At 33.4% G+C, this 21,948-nt stretch overlaps 1 protein-coding gene and 1 pseudogene across 1 annotated transcript; both read right to left on the bottom strand.

Moving 5' to 3' along the window:
• Positions 1 to 8,523: 8,523 nt before the first annotated feature.
• Positions 8,524 to 9,250, bottom strand: LOC142642205 (antimicrobial ginkbilobin-2-like protein; annotated as a pseudogene).
• A 1,992-nt stretch (positions 9,251 to 11,242) lies between these two features.
• Positions 11,243 to 12,158, bottom strand: LOC142644687 (antimicrobial ginkbilobin-2-like protein). Its single transcript, XM_075819261.1, has one exon. It carries the CDS (start codon positions 12,144 to 12,146, stop codon positions 11,409 to 11,411), a length of 738 nt encoding a protein of 245 aa, XP_075675376.1. The 5' UTR covers positions 12,147 to 12,158; the 3' UTR covers positions 11,243 to 11,408.
• Between the last annotated feature and the right edge of the window lie 9,790 nt (positions 12,159 to 21,948).

Here is a 21,948-nt window from a genome sequence, read left to right as displayed (position 1 = left end):
AACTTTGGTCCATGCAGCTGTTATTTATAGTAAATCTCGTGCTTACTATTTCTTCTACACAACTGTTCAAGTTGACAAGAAATTGTCAAAATGTGCTGCGTTAATTGTCAAAGTCAAAAGTGCGGAAGCTCAAAATGCACTCAAAATAAACCACTTATCCAGAAAGTTGAAGGTGCACTCCGTCAACTGTAATAATATATTGGATTGCTACAAAACTTAGAAGGTGAAAAATCACCTAAATATTAAAAAGGATAGCTCTAAAACATTATTACAAAAGCTGTTGTAATTATTAGATTGAAAATGGCGTAGTTAAGAAAATCACAACCGAGGATATCATGTATGATAATAATAGATACAATTTATTCAAAAGAAGTTGTCAAGCCTAATTGGATTTTAAGTATTAAAGAATATAATTAAAAGGTAGAATATACTTTATCTTAGACTTTTTTTTTTATAAGAAATACGTTAACTTTATTAAACTGAAAAGAAAGGAAATACATCTTGAGCTATAGTGGCCTCAATAATAGTAGGAGTTTTCTCAATCCAAGTTACAATCGAATCTAAATTTTTGGTAAATTGTGCCAAAATGTGTGCTGACATATTTCCTTGGCATCTAACATGTGAGAACTGTACTGCTCTAAAATCTTGTAGCTGTATGAGACATGCTGAGATGATGTTTGAGATAGCTAGCAAAGGAGTGGAGGTACCATTGCATTGAGAGCCCGAAAAACCAGTTTTGAGTCACATTCAAAAATAACTTCCTGGAGACGAGACTTTGTCTTAGACTTTGATTTTTGTCTCATTTTTAATCTAAAATCTTTATTTTTATACTTGAAAATTTAAGAAAATATAAATTTTATAAAAGTTTTACTAACGTATGCACTTAGGACATACATTAATAAACCATTTTAAAAAGCTTTTTATGTGAAAATTTAAAATTAACTAACTTTTTGACAACTTTTCAATTTTTCATAGTAAATTTTCTAAAATAGATGATTAATATATATTCTACTAGCATACTTTAACTGAAACCATTTTATAATTCCATCTATGATTTATCCGGTGAAAATGGCCAAATTTTATGTATGAAAAGTGTATACCCATTGCAAAATAAATAAATTTATAATTTTACATTAGATTTTGATTGAAGTTTAAAGTTTGTTTAAAATGAAGTTAATGTTTGGACAAGTAGTTTGTTTTTATTTATGACTTAATTTATTTATACTTTTTATAATTCAGTTACTACAACAAGCAGGAGAAGTGGGATTTAAACTCTAGTTCTCCTTGTAAAAAATATCGGTCAATGTTATTGAGCTACAAACCTATTACTTAATTTAGTTTTGTCCATTTCGAAGAATTTAGTTCACAACTACATTGCATTATATAAATATAAGTCAAAGATAGAGACGGATCTAGATTAGGACCCCAACTAGGAGGAAAATGTCTAAACGCCATTTATTTTTAAAGAATGTAGCAACGCACCCCACTTTCCAAAATATCTTGCAAATACCCCTATGAGTTCCAAGTGGAGCAGTTTCCACTTCTATGCATATTTTTCCAATTATTATTATTGTTAATGTTGAGTTTTACTTAAGAGTACATATTAAACTTAATTTTGAGGATATTAAGTTTTACGCAGAACTCGATTTTGCTAAAATTGAGTTTCAAAATAGGAGCATCTTGCTACATAGTTTAGAAAGATGTGCGTTTTGTTATATATTTTAAAAATAAAGGGTATTTATCTATTTCCCCCCCCCCCCCCCTACTAGCCTATGATAAAAATAGGCTAAACCCCTTCTTGAAAATTTATTTATTTTATAACAAATAAATTTATATAAATATTTAAAGTTTGGCCCCCAAGAATGGTCGACTAGCCTAGCCTATGACGTGTGGCTCTCCTAGAAAAAGTAAAATCATTTGTAGCATTAAAACATTGAAATTTATTTATTTTTTTTACATTTTTTTGTGTTTTATACAGTAATAATTCTTTATTATTATTATTATTATTATTATTATTATTATATATGCTTCATTTTTTAATCAAATATTTTTTCCGTCAAATTATTTATGGGCCCGGGATATTCAAATATCTGAAGTACACATATCATTTTATATTCATTATTATTATTATTATTTCTTCTGAATTTTGCCACTTGGTTAGTAATGATTATAAAGATCAACTAGCAAACAAAGACTCAAGATCAACTAGCAAACAAAGACTTGGGGGCAACTGCTATCCCCCCCCCCCCCCCCCCCCTTTTCCTTTTTTACCTAATTACTTATTCTAACAATTTTATTCTATAAAATTACACTTTTTTTTTATTAACAATATCATTGATTCTTTTAAAAGTAATGCTATAACCACAAACTTTTATCCAACATTTTTACAAACAATTAAAGTAGCAATTCTTGTTGTTTGTATCCGGATCTACCATTTACATCACATTTTTACTCACCAAAAACCACTTCACATACCAGTAATTTGTAAAAAATTTGTAACTCTAGCAATTTCCTCCTTTAATTTCCATTAAAAAATTTATAGAGCTAAAATATAAAAAAATATATATATATATACAAGTCCAAAAAAATTAGCCTAACAACAAAAATTACCAATAGTAAGGCCAAAAAATATTAAGCTTAATCAACCTATTTTACCCAAAACAAATAACATGGTCTTCTAAAAATTTTAATTTGAACAAAATAATTTTGTCTTTATACAACTATAGACGCACGCAACAAAGATAAAAATAAATAAATAAAAACCCTCGATGGTTAAATAGCAGAGTTGAAGGTAAAAGTTGTTGTACTTAACCAATAAGCAAGCTGCCCTCTAATTCCAAGTACTGACTCCGTTCTTGGATACAATCTTCCAACTTATTGCAACTACAAAGCCAACAGTTTTGCAGCCACGAATACTTTAAAACTAAACTTCACAACAAAATGTAATATTATTCTCTCAAAGACTCTTTGATTATTTACTTTGAAAGGAAAATAGTGTTAATCATAGAAGAAAACTTAACAAAGATAACTTTTGGGATTTAAAACTATGCCATGTTGTACTTGATAAATGATTGATTTAATGTATTGATAAAAACTTGTTTGTGTCTTTTCTTTCGTTAACATTTAATGGACACCAATTTTAATTTTTCATTTCTTCTAATTTTTTTTAAAATTTTCATTAAGTTAGTGTTGAATCTTATCATATTTTCATTATTGATTTTTTTTTTGGGGTTTATAGGCCCCACAAAGCTGAAATTCTGGATCTATCATTGGTCAAACAGGTTCATGAAAATTTAATTGGACTATTCCAAGAACCCATATAGGAAATCTATCACCAAACAGCACCCTTCTCAAATAAAAATCCTATTTCTCAATGTGTGTATTCCATTTTAAGTTTCACCTACCACAATTTAATTTGTCACACAATCCCTTTCTATTCCTAATAACATAAATCTATTCCTTATAATATAACACAAGTTTTTAATTTTCATTTTTTTTTTCATTTTTTTAAAGGCAGAAACTGATTTAATATAATTGATGAATAATAAAGTTGAACACTCTTAATATGAAACAGAGGATATTTATTCTCCTCCTATCATATGAAGCTAAATTTTGATGTTTTGATATTTTGTGACGAGACAGGATGAATTAAGCAAATGGTACTCTAAATACATAGAGCTGCAAAATACTATCTTCAACCATTTCGGTTCCATTGATATATATCAGCATGATTGAAGATCACATTATTTTGGAGAAATTTAGCTTCTTTTTAAATTTTTTCTTTTAATTTCTTGTCTAGAAAAAAAGAAGAAGACTATTATAACAAACCCTTCTATCAATGGCAGAATAGTTTATTGCCATGACTTAATTATATACGCTCCGTGCGCGTAAAAAGTTGAATGTTTAGTAGTGCGCAGTCATTTGTTGGGTGATTAAGCGTATATGCCTAGTATCTTTACGAATAATTATATATTCTAGATAAGACCTTGACTTGTTTGCTCAGATGTTCTAGATAATACCTTAAATTTTATTTTGTGGTTTGGATATACAAATCAAGATTTGAACCAAAAAAAAAAAAAAATGCAGGATTTGCATTGACTGTAAAGCTGTTTCATGGACAGCTATTTTTGAAGATGATAAGTGCTTTGTAGTTTAGGTGACAGTTCCTAGTATTTTTAATAAAAATATCTAGGGTTTAATTCTCTCTTTTGGACTCCATTGTAACTAGCTAATTGTAAGAAAAAAGAAGTTGGTGTCAACATGTGCGCTAGAAGACAAGGAAACAGTACCGCATATTTATTAGCTTTTACTTTTGAAAAAATCAATCAACACAACTTTGCCATAATTTTGATGTGTCTGACTTTAAGTACTTGAAATAAAATAATAGATTCATATAAAAGTAATAAGTGGCTTCTTATTATCTTCTTCTTCAAAATTATGATAAAAATTGTGGCACAAAATTCTGATCGGGAAGAAATTCTTAGTCAATTTATTCGCTAGACATAGCATGTACATGCTGGATGGAGAATGCCCCAGACTTTTAACAATAATGTTTGATTCAGATGCAATGATGGAATAAAATACAAAACCCTTTCATTTTTTTATTTTTAAATCTGTTGGCCAAGTATATGTTTTTTAAAGAGAAAAACTTGGTCAGAGTATGTATGATTCTTCCTCCACCTCCACCAGAAAGTGAATTATATATATGTTTTCAAAGCCATATTAGCACAAGTGGTTAGTACTCTCACTGTTGCAATCAGCATAAGCCACTTGTTGCAGCTTGAAAAAATGACTAAGCATCCAAGCAAGCAACCTGTTAAATTAGTGAGGCGGTGTGTTAGTGCAGTTAACAATCGGTTGTAAATTATTGTAACAAAGTTGAGTTGCTTTCATTTCATCTTCTTTCTTAGACTGTAAATATATTATTAGAGATATATTAGCCCAAGTCCAATATCTTTGATTTGTGCAAGTCAAGTCTCCTACTTTTACTAGAAGTTTATTAAACATAGTTAATGTATGGCTAATCTAAGGTTTAGCTTATTATATATATATATATATATATATCATGTTATGGTTTATTGTAATACATAATTTGTACTATATTCTCATATATTAAATGTCTAGCCCTTAAGGGTTTTCTCTGTGAACATAAGCTATTAGGTTGAACCATATAACTCTAATGTTCTTGTGTTCTATACTTTATGATTCAACTTCCTCTTCTATTCTAGCATACTCAACATGGTGTGTGTGCATATATATATATATATATATATATATATATATATATATATATAGCCAAAGCTTGGTGAAAAAAATCCAATTAGATTTTAATTGAATTAATTCTAAATTTTGTGACACGTGTCCCATTTAATTTTTAATTTTGTGTCAAGTGAATTATTGAGTGTAAAAATTGAATAGTCTAAATCTAATTCGATTCTAAATTGGATTTCAATTTGAGTCCAATTTTCCACCACGTGGCCATCTAAGTTTTTAATTTTTGTGGCAAATGAATTATTGGGTGCAAAAACCAAAAAGTATAATACTAAATAAATTCTAAATTATATATGTGTGTATATATATATATATATATATATATATATATATATATATATATATATGATTCTAAAAAGTATAAACTAATACCATGTATAATTTAAACCGTATAATTATGATTATTTTTAATTGTACTCGTATATATGCACAGGGCTACACACTAGTATTAATATAAACAAAATATAAACAAAAGCAAGCTATATAATTGATCAATGATAATAGTACAACTCCCCCCCCCCCCCTCTCCTAAATTCACTTTCTCTTTGCCATTCACTTTTCCTTTGAGGTCTCTCTCTATTTTTCATGACTCCATCTTATAGATGTTAGAATATTCATGTGTGAGTGGTGGTTAGTTAAGTAGTGAAATTTCACATTAGATATTAACGAAAAGAGTGCAAAATATCCAACTTTTCTCCACCTTTTTGCTCATTTCTATTATTTATATTCAATGATCTTTAATTTCTAAATCCATGGTATTTTCACCATCAATCTTGTTAGGTTCTAAATATTTAGGAACAAATGTTTATGATCTAATTTTATGTAAGATGGCAAACCAAAAACAAAAACATGTCTAGTTTAAGTGTTAGACATTGCTCATATAGGTTTAAGTCAATATTCAAGAAAAGTCAAACTGCAAAAAGAAGAATTCTGGTTCTGCCAAGCTCGACCGATCAAAAGAAAGGCTCGACCAATCGAAGATCATTGTCTGTAGATATTAAATCAGGCCCAAAGCCCGTGAAAACGTCTAGGGTTTGTGTCCAATACTACTAGGTATAAAAAGAAAAACTCAAATACGTTTCAGAAGTTCTTGGAAGTCTTATGAGTAATTTATGTGAGATTTGTGAGGTTTCCGTAGCCTTCTAACTTAACAAGCATCTATCAGAAAGAAGACCTGTATTCAAGAGCTGGTGGATTAAGTTGCTGCATACAAGATTATACATAGCTGATGATTTAAAACTTTGAGTGGAATCTTAGAGTCACAAGCGGGAGTGTTTGTATTCTGTAAATTTAGATAGAAGAGTCTGTGGATTCGAAGCTACACGTGGTTGTGTGAGTAAGTACTACAAGAGGTAGCTTTAGATTTAGAGTTTAAATCTATTGTAAAACTTCCATTCTATTATAGTGAATTTGTTACTCTGAGGATAGATTAGGTTAAATCCTCCCCAAGTTTTTTACCTTAAAACTATTGGTTTAATTGGTTTTTCTAGGTAATCATATCGCCTGTCTCTTTTACTTTTCCGCACTGTGTGATATGATTATATATGTTTAACTTAGATCTGTATAATAAGCCTTAGTGTCAACTTGGTTAATTTATTAGGTTAAACAATCTAAGTGTACATGGGTCTAAAAAAGAGAACAAATCTTGTGTCGGAATACCAAAAGCTATTTCCCATAACAAATTGGTATTAGAGCTTCCCCTATTACAATAAACAAGCTCAAATACCATATGTTAAGCATTACTATCACCAATAGAATGTTCTTTGTTTGACGATGGGTGGAGTCATGAGTCTTCCTTGTACAACTATGAGAGTTACCAATATGCACAATTACCTTGACTCACCAATCACAACTAGTAGAGAACCTTTACTCAACCAGGGGTAGAGCTAACATGATAGTTTTTCTCATTTTATATGGTTGTACCTACTAACAAACACTTGCCCATCAAGCCATTGACCTTGATACTATTTTTTTTGTAATAACTAAAGCTTTGATACCAGTTGTAGTAGGAAATGACTTTCAAATAGCACTCACACATTGGATGATTATGACAATATTATGACTTTAGAAAGATCACCAAACTAAATAATAGGAAAGAACCCAAAAGAAGAATAGACAACCATACACAAAAGAGAGAGGACTAAGGATTTATGTGGTTCGACCTTTTGCCAATGTTCACAAGCGATGATAATGAGAAAATTTCACTAACAAATACAAGATACAAAGCTGGCGTAAAGACACTCTCACAAAACCCAAACTCAATACACCGAAATAGTTTTCTCTCACAAATAACAAACTCCTAGGAAATTTCTTATTTCTTTTACCTAATTGCTACATTGACCTCCTTTGGAAAACAAATTAAGAATCAAACTGAACGCTTAGGTTGCGATCCTTGACTATGTAGAACAAATCTAAACAACTAGGTAGCGAACATTGGCTTTCAAAAAAAATCCACTAGTTGATAATCCTGGCTTTGAAGAACATTGGTGCTCCGCTCCACTAACACCCATTCGCGAGTCACACTTTATAGTTTCATCTTGTTCATTGAGGACCTCAACAAGAAGCTATAGTTAATGTAGCGAAGGAAACAACTGTCAAAATAAATTATTAAGGGAAAGGAAAGATAAAAGCATGTGGTTAGTGCTGTTAGACATATTATGGTCCAAGTGGTTCAATCCAATTGTAGGCCAATTTTCTTGTAGAATAAGCAAATTAACATTGAGTTTTCTAGCATATAAATTCTACATGGAATTCATTTTAAACGAGAGCTTAATGTCAAATATCTAGCTGCCAAGGACTTTCATTTTGGATGTATATAGGCATCAAGCTGAACCACATAAATCTCCATGTTAGCTCTCTCTTATATGATTATGCTCATCACTCAATCACTAACAATTTTAGCAAGTGCAATTGTGTTGAAAATTGCAACCAGGTGGATTGGGATTTTTGGTGCTCCTAGATAGGATATCACATGATGCAGGATCAATGAACAATTAATACATAGGATTTTTGGTGCTCTTCGATAGTATATCACACAATGGAGGCACAACTAACAATATTACTTATACCTCTAAATCGGGTGACTTACAAATGGAATCACCACTTCATTTATCAAACGGCAAAATTAAATTCAATTTATTGAAAATGAATTTTATAATTACATTCGTCCAATGAAAAATAAAGAACTACAAAGAATTATTCCTTTATTTCTCTCTAAAAGTAAGAATCATAAACAAACTCCTGAATCCAATATTAAGAACTGAGAAACGGGTAAATCTCATATCTTATGTTCCAACTCCCACCAACAACTCTCCCTCCTTCTTTCCCATCACAACAACTTGGAAGTTGGCCAATTGCATCATCAAGACACTGAAAACAATCATTGCTAGAAAGGTCCCATGTGCATTGAGCCAAGCCATAGAGTTTGGTTGATTCTCTGAGCTCTGTGTCCAGCTGCATACTTTTTTGTAGAGACAGACGCCTCCGTAGGTAGTTGGCTCAACAACTCCCTAGTCTTTTGGTTAAATATTGTTGGATCACTCACATTTTGCACATTCAACAAGGAGAACCAATTTTCATTATCAATTTGACCTAAGAAATTCTTGTTTGAGTACTTCAAAAGACAATTGTCGTACCATATAATTGCACCTTTATCATACGGGCAAAGTTTGTGAATTTCGTTGCTGGCCTCATTTACACACGTCTTGCAATCTGTGGTTACTACGTCTCCACGACAAAGAGCAATCCCATAAGTTTGGTACTGATACCAACCCACTGAACCAAGACCAAAACCAAGGGGAGGGGTTTGGTAGTTAAGATTACCCAAGAGCTTTCTCAGGTTTTTTTCATACTGGTCATTGGTAGTGAAGTTCTTAGAGTTTGAACAGATATGGAAGAGAGGGCTGTCTCCAAAAATGGTTTGGAGAAAGAGAGCAAAGGTTAGAAAGTAGATGGAGAAAGTGAAGTGCGAGGAAGACATTTTCAAGAGGAAATCAGAGAAGGTTGATGGGTTTAAACTATGGACAATGCAGCGGTTATAAATAGTAAATCTTAGCTTCAATATATGGCCGAAACATTAAAAGGTTTGACTTTTTCTTCTAAATAACATGTCAAATTCACAAGAAATTTTCAAAACTGCACTGTGTTCTTTACAAAAAGTCAAAACTGGGAAAGCTAAATCTGTATTATTTAATCTAACTTATCCATGAAATAGAAAAACCACTTGATAACCCTAATATTTTATTGAAATGAAAGGTAGAAGATGAGAAAATTGCCACAATAATTAAAATGAAATTTCTAAAGCGTTCTTATTAGTTCAAAGTCTAACCGGGACTCAATCTTATTATAATTTAATCATACAAGATTCCTGTTACTTGTACAACACTAATGTCCTTGTACCGTTTTACACAGAAGTCAATACACTGAGAATTTCTCCTCCATTCTAACATGGTATTTGAGACACACACACACTTTGATATTTCTTTATTCAAGAATAGTTTGTCTTCCTTGGCATTTTTCTACTACCTTTGCTTTGTCAGGCCTACCATCACCGTCTTTCCTTCACCACCATCATCACTACAAGATTGTTGCCACACTTAAAATTTTTTTGTCTCTGAGCCTCCATACAATTCACCACCGCCATTGGTGGAAGAATCATGGTGATCCCAGCTATTGACGCCATCTTCTCACATGCCACAGTATCTCCAACAACCAAGCACATGTTATTGAGACTTGTAACATTCATAGAATGCCATGTCAGCCCTAAGGTCAAGTCAACATCACCTATCAACAACATCTGCGATGGCAGCACTACCATTCTAGCTCTATTGCCACATCAGCATAGCCATGTTACCTCCCACATCATTTTATGTGGCATGAAAATTGTCATGTCAACACCAAGTTCCACATCGGTTTCGGTTCATATTAACCGATCTGACTTGACCATACTTGCCTTGAGTATGATTTGCAATCGAAACCCATGGTTTGAACCATTATTGGAAACTGTTGACTAGTAGGGTTGATTTTGAATTTATGAAAGTTGAATTTTTATTGTTTTTTTGTGTTGGTTGATTTGAGTTTTATTAACAACTATAAAAAGTTTTAATTGTACCTTTTAGATATAATCGTAAATATGATTAGTATTTTTCCTTAGGTTGTTACCATATATGCTAGACAAACACTATTTTGCTCCTCATGGTTCCAAGGAATATCAACTCATGGTTAAACTATGCCATTCATATAATTTGGGACTCCCACCTATCGAGCCAAGTACACTGTATAACAAGATCAGTCCCTCTCTACCGATTCTTGATAGCTTTGCATAATGACTATGAGCCTCAGCCTCTCTGCAGTCAGCTGCTTAATCGCTCTCCTCCCACCCTAGCCCTTAATGAGTTAGCTTGTGAGAAGACTCGTCTACAGAGCTTGCAAGTCCAAAAAAAGCTTTACCATGTTGACAGCTAACCCTTCTATTGCCTCTTCCATGCGCACTGATAAGTCTGACTATAATAAATCCAGCTCTAGTAATTGCCGCTCCTCTACTCAAGTCGTAATAAGTTCGTTCTAAAAATGCATTGTCTTCCTATACTCTCCTTGTAACCTAGCCATTATAATTCTTGCTTACGTCCTTATTAGAGGACCAACATCCGACATCCGAGATCCATGTATGCCTGTTCTGTGTACTTTAACTCCACTCATATTTGTTGGCAATTCAGACTTCAAGTGTCATGTTTTTCATCGAGGGCCCCGTAAAAAAAAAACTATAATAATTGTAGTAAGGATATATTCAACCATCAAAATAAATTACCGTTGGAAAAGAAAGGTAAAAGCCTGTGGTTAGTGCAAGCGCGTAGAGAACCTCACCTTGAGTGAATTGTGAGTTTTTGTGCTCCTGGATAGTGAGTGTCATAATGGAGCTTCAACTAACAACACCTATCACCCTAAATCGAGAGATTCTTATTGAATTATTTGACGTAAACAAATCAAGAAAACCAAAACAAATTAATTTTATTGGCAATGAATTATATAATTACATTGGTTCGAAGAAAATTAAAGAATCATAGATCATTATTCTTGAGTATCCCTCCAAAGTGAGATCATGAAAAAGGCACCTGAAACCTAGAGCACTCCACATCGAATTAAGCACTGACAAATGGGTAAATCTCATATCTTATGTTGCAACTCCCACCAACAACTCTTCCTCCTTGTTTCCCATCACAACAACTAGGAAGTTGACCGATTGCATCATCAAGACATTGAAAACATTCAGTGGTAGAAAGGTCCCACGTGCATTGAGCCAAGCCATAGAGTTTGGTTGATTCTCCCAATCCTAGGTTTAGCTCTCCGACTCCATACTTTTTGACAGTGAAAGATGCATCCTTGGCTAGTTGGCTCAATAACTCCCTAGTCTTTTGGTTAAATATTGTTGGCTCACTCACATTTTGCACATTCAACAAAGAGAACCAATTTTCATTATCAATTTGACCCAAGAAGTCCTTGTTTGAGTACTTCAAAAGACAATTATCGTACCATATAATTGCACCTTTGTCATATGGGCAACGTTTGAGAATTTCGTTGCTAGCATCATTAACACACGCCTTGCAATCTGCGGCTGCAATGTCTCCACGACAAAGAGCAAGCCCATAAGTTTGGTATGGGTACCAACCTACTGAACCAAGACCAAAACCAAGAGGAGGGGTTTGGTAGTTAAGATTACCTAAGAGCTTTCTTAGGTTTGATTCATATTGGTCATTGGTGGTGAAGTTCTCAGAGCCTGAACAAATATTGTAGAGAGGGGGGCTGACTCCAAAAATGGTTTGGAGAAAGAAAGCAAAGGTTAGCAGGTACATTGAAAAGGTGAGCTGTGAGGAAGACATTTTCGGAAGGAAATGAGAGGATGATGGGTTCAAAGTATGGACCATGCATTACTTATTTATAGTAAATCTCAGCTTCATACTAATTGGAAATGTTAAAAGGGACTGACTATTTCTTCTTTATCATTGTTGAAGTTAAACAAGAAATTTTCAATGTGGGTTGCTTTATTTGCAAAAGTAAAAAATGGGAACTAGAACTGCACTTTGATCAAGTTATTAAAATAAAATAAAATGGAAGTGCACTCGATCAACCCTCATATTATTTTATTTCAACGAATAGTTGAACGTGACAAAGTCGCCATAATATTAAAAGCCAAAGTTAGAAAACGTCTTAATACACTAGAAAGTTAATGCGTCGTTAGATTTTAAAATAATTTTATTCTTCAAAATCAGGAATCATGAAATCATGTATTCATTAATGTCATAAAAATAAAACTTAAAAATTTTTGGAGGCCAATTGACTTAAGAATCAGTGACAGAAGGTTGAAATTTACCTTTTCTCTATAAAATGTTGTCCAAATTTGAATTTCGTTTCTTAAATGTTGAAAGTTACTCCTACAATTTTGTCTTAAAAAAATTATGAAAGTATATTTCAATTTCATTAGGCTTAAAATAATTGTGTTGGTAACAGACTAAGTGTTAACATGAAAAACCTTGAGTTGGTTTAAATTAATTTATATATGGGCAAACATCTTGAATTATTGGCATGCTCACTTGTGTCAAGTTAAATTCTTAATAATAGATATGTGGAAATCAATAATATTAAGAGATTTTAAAAAATGTGAAGCATATATCGAGCAAAAACACAAACACAAATATATATATATATATATATATATATATATATATATATATAAATAAAAGCGTTGAAAGAAATATGAGTTGTTAAAATTAATTCACGCAGACCTTAGAGAAATTTTTAAATCATGAATAAAATAATTATTATATAATTTTTATTGATAATCTATTAAAGTATACTATGTTTATTTAATAATAAAAATGTAAGTGATTCTTTTCAAAATTTCAAAGAGCTTTTTTTTTTTTTTTTTTTGATAAGTTTAAAATCATTTCGGAAGAAAAATGAAAAGATTTATGTGAACTTCAAAAAACTTGTAATAGGAAGTTATCTATAATTAAGAGTGTGAAGTTAGCTGTTAGCCACTTCTAAGAAAGTTTCACGACTGAATTCTTTAAGGCACTTGATAAAAATTCAAGTTATTCAAGGCCAAAATGAAGACAATCATAAGAATAAATTGCATGAAACTTCATCAGTGGCTGACTTGCTAATTAAGACAATCATAAGAATAAATCGCAAGTGCCCTAGAATTTGCTTTGTAAATTAGGATTACACAAGCCATATTTGAAGGTGATTCTGAGATGATTATACATGTACTTGCAGATGAAGCTTTGTCTTTGGCTGGTTTTGGGAATATCGTACAGGATGCTAGAGTTTTTTCTAATTCTTTTATGTGGTTAAGTTTTTCTCATAACAAAAGTGAATGTTCACTTAGTGTATAAAACACTAATGAATGTTTAGACCCTAATTTCAAAATAACCAACACAAGCTTATACTCAAATAATAGATGTACAGAATGATAAGTACAAGCAATACCCATATATATAAACAACTCTAAACCATAATTTATCACAACACAACAGTAGTTAAAAGTCAAGAGTAAAGATTAGAGAGATGCAAATACAAAGATAACACTGGCACATGTTATCGAAGAGCAAACTGAAAAAATCGGCGAAAAACCTCTTCGTCGCCCTCTAAGCAGTGAAATAATCCACTAAAGAATAAAGTTGAGATACATGAATAGCAATAGACCCTCTAAGCCTAGTCTACCCAATGCACCTAAGCCCTCCAAGTTTCTTGCTCCAACAAGGTTAAGCCTAACTGTGTCTTCTTTAGCTTTCCAAATCTCGCAATAAGCCCATTGCATCAATAAAATAATTTGGTCATCTCCGAACTACTTCCCAAGCATGAAATTACCTCCTCACTAATATGGGTATGGTGAGAAAATGATTTGGCTAATGAACCTCTCAAGGGTATGTCAATGGAAAGGGTGAAAGTAGAGGGATTTGGAGAATCAAATGTCTAAGATTGTGGATGAGTCAATCTTGGTTTTCTCTAGGGTTTCTCTCTCTAGAAGCTCTCTACATTTCGTGAGTATAAGAGTATTTTAATAAGGTACATGAGGAATGTGAAAAGTCACTTTTCTGCAAAACAAGGTGTTCTTCATGAGTTTGAGTCGCGAAATAACTGTTAGGCCAGACTGTCCATTTTTGTCCTGTAGTGCTTCAATTGTTATGACCCTTTAGTTTCCTGTATGCTTCACATGTGTGGCATTTGGCACAGAATAAAGTCAACACATGGTTGAATAAAGCTTACACATGGTTGAATAAATTCAACCTTACAATCTCCCCCTTTGACTATTCCGTGACAAAACCCTAAAACAGTCTCTAGACTCAAAACATGAGTTAGGAATAGTTGCCAAAACTCACTCATACCTAACTCTAGATCCTGTGAAGATCTTGAACCATACAGACAAGTTTTCCTGAAAAAATAACACAAGAAGATCATTGTAAGCAGAAATCTTGAAATGCATATGAAGCAAGCACAATGTGATTAAGCAATAATGAATATAACAATAAAGCATGGCTTAACCGAACACAAACAATCACTATAAATAGTGACCACAACGATTAGTCACACAATGAATGAACATTCCGACATACAAGCTAATAATTTCAATGCAAAGTATCATTTACATGTCCAACACTCAACCGATACAAAACACTAAGGTAGTTGCATCAAGAATACAAGATCCAACAAGGGCACAAGAGTACTAAAGATAATGCAAACATAATCTAAAAGTACTAAAAAGCTACAAAGCAAAGGTACATAAGAAAACATAGTTTAAATAGCTAGAACATTCAAGCATTCATAACACACCATATCCAAGTATTTAAAAACCAAGTACTAAAGTCATAGAGTACTTAAAAACCAAAGTACTAAAACCATAACATACTAAAATATGTGCTATGAAAACCCATAATAAAAACTAAAAACATAAAAGCTATAAAAACTTTTAAAAGTTCTCCCCCTTAAGATAAGGCTCCCCTTCAAGAAGTACTCCATATTACTCCCCCTTTTTATCAGAATGGCCAAAGGGATAAGGCTGGTTTGTGAAGCTATCAAACTTGCCTGTGAGAAGTTGATTTGGTATGAATGGTGTTCAGCTTGTCGGAATGCTCAGTTTGGACTTCTCTTAAGCCGTCAATCCTCTCAAGAATGATCTGAAAAACATCTAGATAAACTGATGAAGACAATGAGGCTCTGCTTCTTCCTCTAGCACCACCTCTTTGAGAAGAAGATGGTTGTCCTTCCGCTTTAGTCTCAATGTCCATAGGATGTTCTTCTTTAGGATCAATCGTTTCCTCATCACCAAGAAGATGAACTTTGCTCTTTGTAATTGTTTGAGCACTAATAGTAGGAGGTACATGCATGAGGCTTATGTCCTGTGGAGTCTCCACACCTTTTTCATGGAGGATCCTCATGATTAGAGTAGGAAGAACAAGCTATGGCCTTGAAGTTGTCCTTGTTGCATCGGCAATGATAGAGAATGCATGAGCACCGATGTTAATGTAGATATTCTCCCGAAGCTCAATGTGGAAAATGGCTCTAGCATTGTTGATGGTGGTCATCTTCCTTACCGGATAGAGGTTGAACAACATGATGTAGGTAAGGCATTGCAAATCCGGAGGGAAGGCATTTATGTTAAGACATCTTCCTTCCCTAACACCACCAATATGGGATTGAACCATCTCAATGGAGAGCACTCTGTCATTGAAAGGAGTGAAGTCATGATCTATGTTTCCATGTCCAAGAACATCATCAATGTCCCCCACTTCAAGATTGAATTCATGGCTTCTAACCTAAAAGTCTAGTTAATCCTCTCGTAGTATGGCATTGGCGTAGAATTCTCTAATCAATGGTTCACAAACCCTAGGGAGATCACTAAAAAGCTTTCACTACAAAAAACGAGGGCTATAGCCGCGTTTAAAAAATATAGCTATAGACCCTAAAAATGCAGCTACAGGTTATAGTCGCGTTTTCCATAGCCTCATTTTCAAACGCGACCTATCCTATGCGACAATAGCCCCCTGCAGGACCTATAGATGTGTTTTTCCACCCAATAGTTGCGTTTTCCCACTCCCGATAGATGTGGTAGTTATAGCTGCATTTTGTAAAAAAACGCGGCTATAGACCTAGTTTAGGCTGCGTTTAAAACGCAAGTATAGGCTAAGACCTATATCTGCGTTTTGAAAAACGCGATTATAGGTCCAACTTATAACCGCGTTTTATGTGCAACCCAAACTTGGTATATAGCCGTGTTTTTTACAAAACGCTGCTATAGCTGCCGCATCTATGGGGAGTGGGAAAATGCAGCTATAGGGTGGTCTATAGCTACGTTTCTAAAAACGCAGCGTAGGGTGTCCATAGATGCGTTTATAAAAATGCAGCTATAAACCCCCCCTATAGCTACATTTCTACAAACGCATCTATAGACACCCTATAGCTGCGTTTTTATAAACGCATCTATAGACCCTGACATTTCTTGTAGCCGTATTTTTGAAAACGCGGCTATAGGTTTTTTTTTTTTCTTCAATTTTTTCTTCCTAAACACATTCCTGCCCAGAACAAGACCTGTAATTCTTGCCAACACTCAAATGCAACCAATTTGGAACCAAGAAAACAAGTTTCCAACACTCAACAATTCCTAACCAATAGCAAGCAAACAAAACAAGTTCATTGCAAAAAATTAATTACATAGACATATAATTACATACACAAAACAAGTTCCCAACAACAGATTTTTACATCACAAAATGTATATCCCTCAACGATTTTTTACATCACAAAAAATTGTTAGCAAGCATCATGGTACTTGATCAGCCAGTTTCCAACAACCATCAAGGTACTTGATCAGTCAGTCCAATGCCCGTAGCTGTAGCCAATTACCTGTGACAATGAGAACACCAGAAATAAGCTAACGTTTTAAGCTAAAAACAAACAGACTCTAAACAAATGACCAAGTATTTTGCTCAGCCAGTCTATTAACAAGGTCAACATCCCTTAAATTTTTAGAGTCATAATCATATATGAGCTTCTTAACATAGTCTTTTTGCTTGTATCCATTTCAAAGCATGGCATCTTAAAACAAGACTAAAAGTGAGTCATAGATTCCATTCTCTTTAAATTCATATATACACATACATTTACATAATCCATATTCACTACTCATCAAATTTCAATTCTTTCAAGTTTCAACACTTGTAATGTGAATTGGAAAACATGTCGAGTATACCAGATAATGTAAATTGCATTGGCAGTGGCAAAGTCTGATGTTCATTCCTACAGGTTTCCTTCCAGCATTTTCTTTTGTTGGCTTTAATTGAGAGTCGAGGGGATAGGGGTTTAAGAATATTGGAAACTCCCTTTATCTAGGTTGATTCTAATGAGGGTCAAATTTATAATTCCTAGGCAATAAAATAACACAACAAGAATCTATATGTAGTATATATTCTCCTTTGATTTTGCAGTTTGCTATTATTATAACAAAAATGGTTTTAATAGGTCATAAGAAGTTATTTTATTTTATGTATCATTCAAGAAGTTTTAAGTGAATTAAAGATAATTGTTCTTTAGAAATTTTCTACAACAAATGTAAAATTGAGAGAAGCAGTAGATCATTTGTCCATTCTAGTAATTGCATAGCACAAGTTAGCTGACACATTAGTTACGGACTCATTACTTAATGATATTCTTTGTTTCTTACAGGGAAATTGGTCCACTTAATTAAAAAAAAAAAAGAATAAATTTAAGCTTCCTAAAGATAAAGCAAGAAGTTTAAGCTTCCTAAACACACTTATTAGCAATCAGTTTCAAAGCAAAATGGTCAATGTTAGTTAGGATAATCTACTGCAACTGCATGAAAGATTCTTGTTCCTTCAATCTTGCCCTAATTAATATATCTTAATTTTTTATATATATAAATAAAGTTATAAAGGGTATACTATATAATTTGTATATTTTATGGGATTATAGTAGTATTTTCATTCAAAAACCCTAAAACAAAAATCTTACAATTAATTTATAAAACTTACTGTTAGTCGGCCTTGTGAGAGTGTCTTGGGTGAGATTGAGAGTTCGAGAGAGAGAGGGAGAGACCCAACGCAGCACTTGTGATGGAGGATTGCGCTTTGTCAGTGCCGATTCTTCTCTATTTTCCTATATGCCTGCAAACCCATATCAAAATCAGGGAATCAAACCCATTGTAACCGACACATACAGAGGTAGTGCAAAGTGTGTGTGTGTGTGTGTGTGTGTGTGAGAGAGAGAGAGTATGTGTGTGTGTTACCAGTTCCAGATTTCGACCTTCAAAGGGTCAAATTTTTTGTAAGAACAAGACCCCAAGTTCTCGATTTTTCATGTTCGTTTTAACTGCGAAAATTGGAAGAGAATCGATCGATGAGAAGGGAATGGAGAGGAGGGAAGAGCGGAGGGAGGAAGGGGATTCGGAGATCTGAGGGATTTAGGGATTTAGGAATTAAGAGTTGAGAGTGATCTGAGGGATTTAGGGATTTAGGGACCGAGAGGTAGCTTTAGGGTTTTTTTCAATTATGTGTAGTTCCCTAATTTTTTTATTTTTTTATACTTGCGTTTAATCAAACATAGCTCTATAAATGTTAAAGCTACATTTATTAAATGCAGCTTTAGACAAATATAAGCTGCGTTTGATTAAACATAGCTCTATAAATGTTAAAGCTATGTTTAATAAACACAACTCTAGATGTGTTTAAGGTGTGTTTAGTCAAACGCAACTCTAAGCATCTTTGAAGCCACGTTTATTAAACGCAACTCCACACATATTGAAAAAATAAAATAAAAAATTCCCTGGATGGGTCTAGAGCCGCGTTTTCAAAAACGCGGCTTCAATCCTACCCAGCTAAACGCAGCCTCAACATTTGGAAAACACAGCTCCATCGTCGAGAACGTCATTCTCATAGCCTTCTCTCAGCCATTATAGGTCAGAATCTCGATTTAGGTTTTCAAATTACAATATTGAATAGTCCTACCCAATTTCTCTCTCTCTCTCTCTCTCTCTCTCTCTCTCTCTCTCTCTCTCTCTCTCTCTCTTCTTGTGATCTCTCTTTTGGTTGTGTCGCATGTGTTTATGGTTGTTTGGCCGTGGGTTTGGGCATTGCTATTCTTGTGGGTATGTGGCCATGTATGTATGTAGATGTGAATGAGTGTAATGTGTGCTCTGTTTGTATGTTTTTGATTTGGGATTTTGGGTTTACTATTTTGTATTGCGAAGGCTGTGAAAATGGGTTTGCAAGAAGTAAGGCTTGCCATGGTCACAGTTTTTTTTTTTAAATGTTTTTTTTTTAATTTAGTGTTCTATCTCTTTTCGTCTCATAAATCTCGGGTTTGTGGACTTATTTGTGCTATTTGATGTATTTAGTTTTGGATTGTGGTTTGTGTTTTGGGTTTTGATTTCTCTGTGTGTTCTTTGGTTTGATTTCTCATGGGTATGAGTTGGTTTTGATTTCTCTATGTGTTCTTTGGGTTGATTTCTCATGGGTATGGGTTGTTCTGATTTCTCTATTCTTTGGTTGATTTCTCATGAGTCTGGGTTGGTTTTGATTTCTTTGATCTTTGGTTGATTTCTCATGGATCTGGGTTTTGATTTCTTAGTTATTTGAGTATGGGTTTTGAACTTCTCTGTTATCTATGTAGGCCATTTGTCTGCAATAATATTACATGATCAGTCATGTTTCAACATAAGCTATTTTTCTTATTTCAAAGATATGTTTTGTCAATGAGATCCCAAGTACTATTTTTATTTGTTAATGCCAAATAAGGTCTCATTGGCAGCAATACCAGTAAATTCATTGAAAAATTTTGAAGGCCAACTTCGTCAATACCTTTTTTTTTGGATGTATTTACTCCTACAAAAGGAGGTGCAGTTTTTTTCTTTGCTCTATATCTATAAATTTATTGATTGCCTTTGATAGGGGTGAGCTAGCAACCACTCACAGTGAAATCAAACCTAAGACCCTTCCTTGTGTTTTGAGATAAAGACTGGTGAAAATGGCATTTTCAAATCTTATTATAACTGGCATGTTTGTTATGTTGACATTATAGGACTACTTGTGGCCTTTTTTAGCCACAACAATTTAAAGCCATATAGGACCCTTCCTTTTTTTTCTTTTTTGGTATTGGTGTCTTAAAAGTGGGTTTATTGAGATATAGCAAGTTAAGAAAAACCACGTTCATTAAGGAATGTAGTTGTTTAAAATTTAGCTTGAAAGAGGGTTTTTTTTTTTTTTTTTTTAAGAAAATTCTTTAGAAAATTTTGTGCTACGTACATCAACTTTGGTAAGAGAGCAAAATTCGATTTTGTTCAACCGTCTTTGAGAGACCCAACTCAGTTTCACTTGCCACCCTAGTCCAAATTTTATCGAAAACCCAGCTGCCATACAATCCAAGAAACCCATGATTCACAGCTAAAGTTTATTCTTGTATTTTAGGGCCTCTGTTACATTTGATTTGTATGCCCCTCTAGTTCTTTTGATTTTCTATTTGTTAGATCCAACATTTTGGCAAACAATATTAAAAGTTTAATGTCAAAAGTGTTGTCCACAACGACGGGTCTAGGAAACTTGAGATGGGGGAACCAAAGCAAAGAAATTCAGTTTGTTCAATAGGACATATGAAGTATAATTTTCTGACGGTCAAAGTAAAATTTCTGTTTATCTATCATACTAAATTGAAAAGTTCTGATAAGGGGGCTTTGGGGCCCAAGGACTGCCTTGGCCTCCTTCAATTCACTCTTTGCTTGTCTGATTGTTGCTTTAGTCCATTTACAGAATATTATTGTATGGTAAATATTCAAGAGAAAATTGTATTATTAAAGGCAATCTTCTACTTTGACTTTCACAATTTTAGTAATGACTATATAGGGGTGGCAATTGCGTTGGCTTTGGTGGGTTTCTAGTGCATTTTGTTGGCCCGTTGGCTAAATGGTGAAGGGGTGGGGTAGTGGGTCTTATTTTTGAACATTAGTCCATAAAAGGAAAAGAGTGTTTTTTATTCTTTAAGTTGTTAGTTTTGTAACTTTGATTTGTGGGTGGTGGTTTGTGGTTGCAGGCATGGTTGGACAAGGCAAAGTTCGTTTTTGTGTTGATAGTTGGACAAGGTAATTTTGGATCCCATAATTACAGAAGTTTAGTATGTGCAAATTGGATGGCTGATGCAATTACTGCGAGGTTTAGTTGAAGTTCTAGACAGCCAGTTGGTACAATTTTAATTTTTTAGTTCTATTTACAGCTCTTAACATTTGATTTGCATTGTTCCTCTTTTCTTGTTTGTTAAAAAAAAATTCAATTATTAATATTTTGTTCATTAAATTGAAATGGTGTTTTCTGGATTATCAGTGAGACAACTTGGCGTCGCTACTAGATTTATTTATGATTTTTACTTATTTGAGACACCAGTTTCAGACTTTTATTACTTTTATGTATTTGAATTTTTTGAATTAGTTTAGGCTTTATTGTGATTATGGATTTTGTGGGATTTAATTGTGGCATGATTAGATCTTTCCAGATTGATGTAATCTTGGAAGCCCTATTAAACTAGTGGCTCTTCTAATAAAGAATTTTCTGATGAGAAATTATCTCTTGCTTGGTGGTGATCCCAAGCACCCTTAGGTCGTGAAGCCTAGAGTTTTTCTCT

The sequence above is a fragment of the Castanea sativa genome, chromosome 7, assembly GCF_040712315.1.
Source record: "Castanea sativa cultivar Marrone di Chiusa Pesio chromosome 7, ASM4071231v1".
NCBI lineage: Eukaryota > Viridiplantae > Streptophyta > Magnoliopsida > Fagales > Fagaceae > Castanea > Castanea sativa.
Note: the sequence above shows the minus strand (reverse complement) of the source record. Positions and strands in the feature narration are given on the sequence as shown.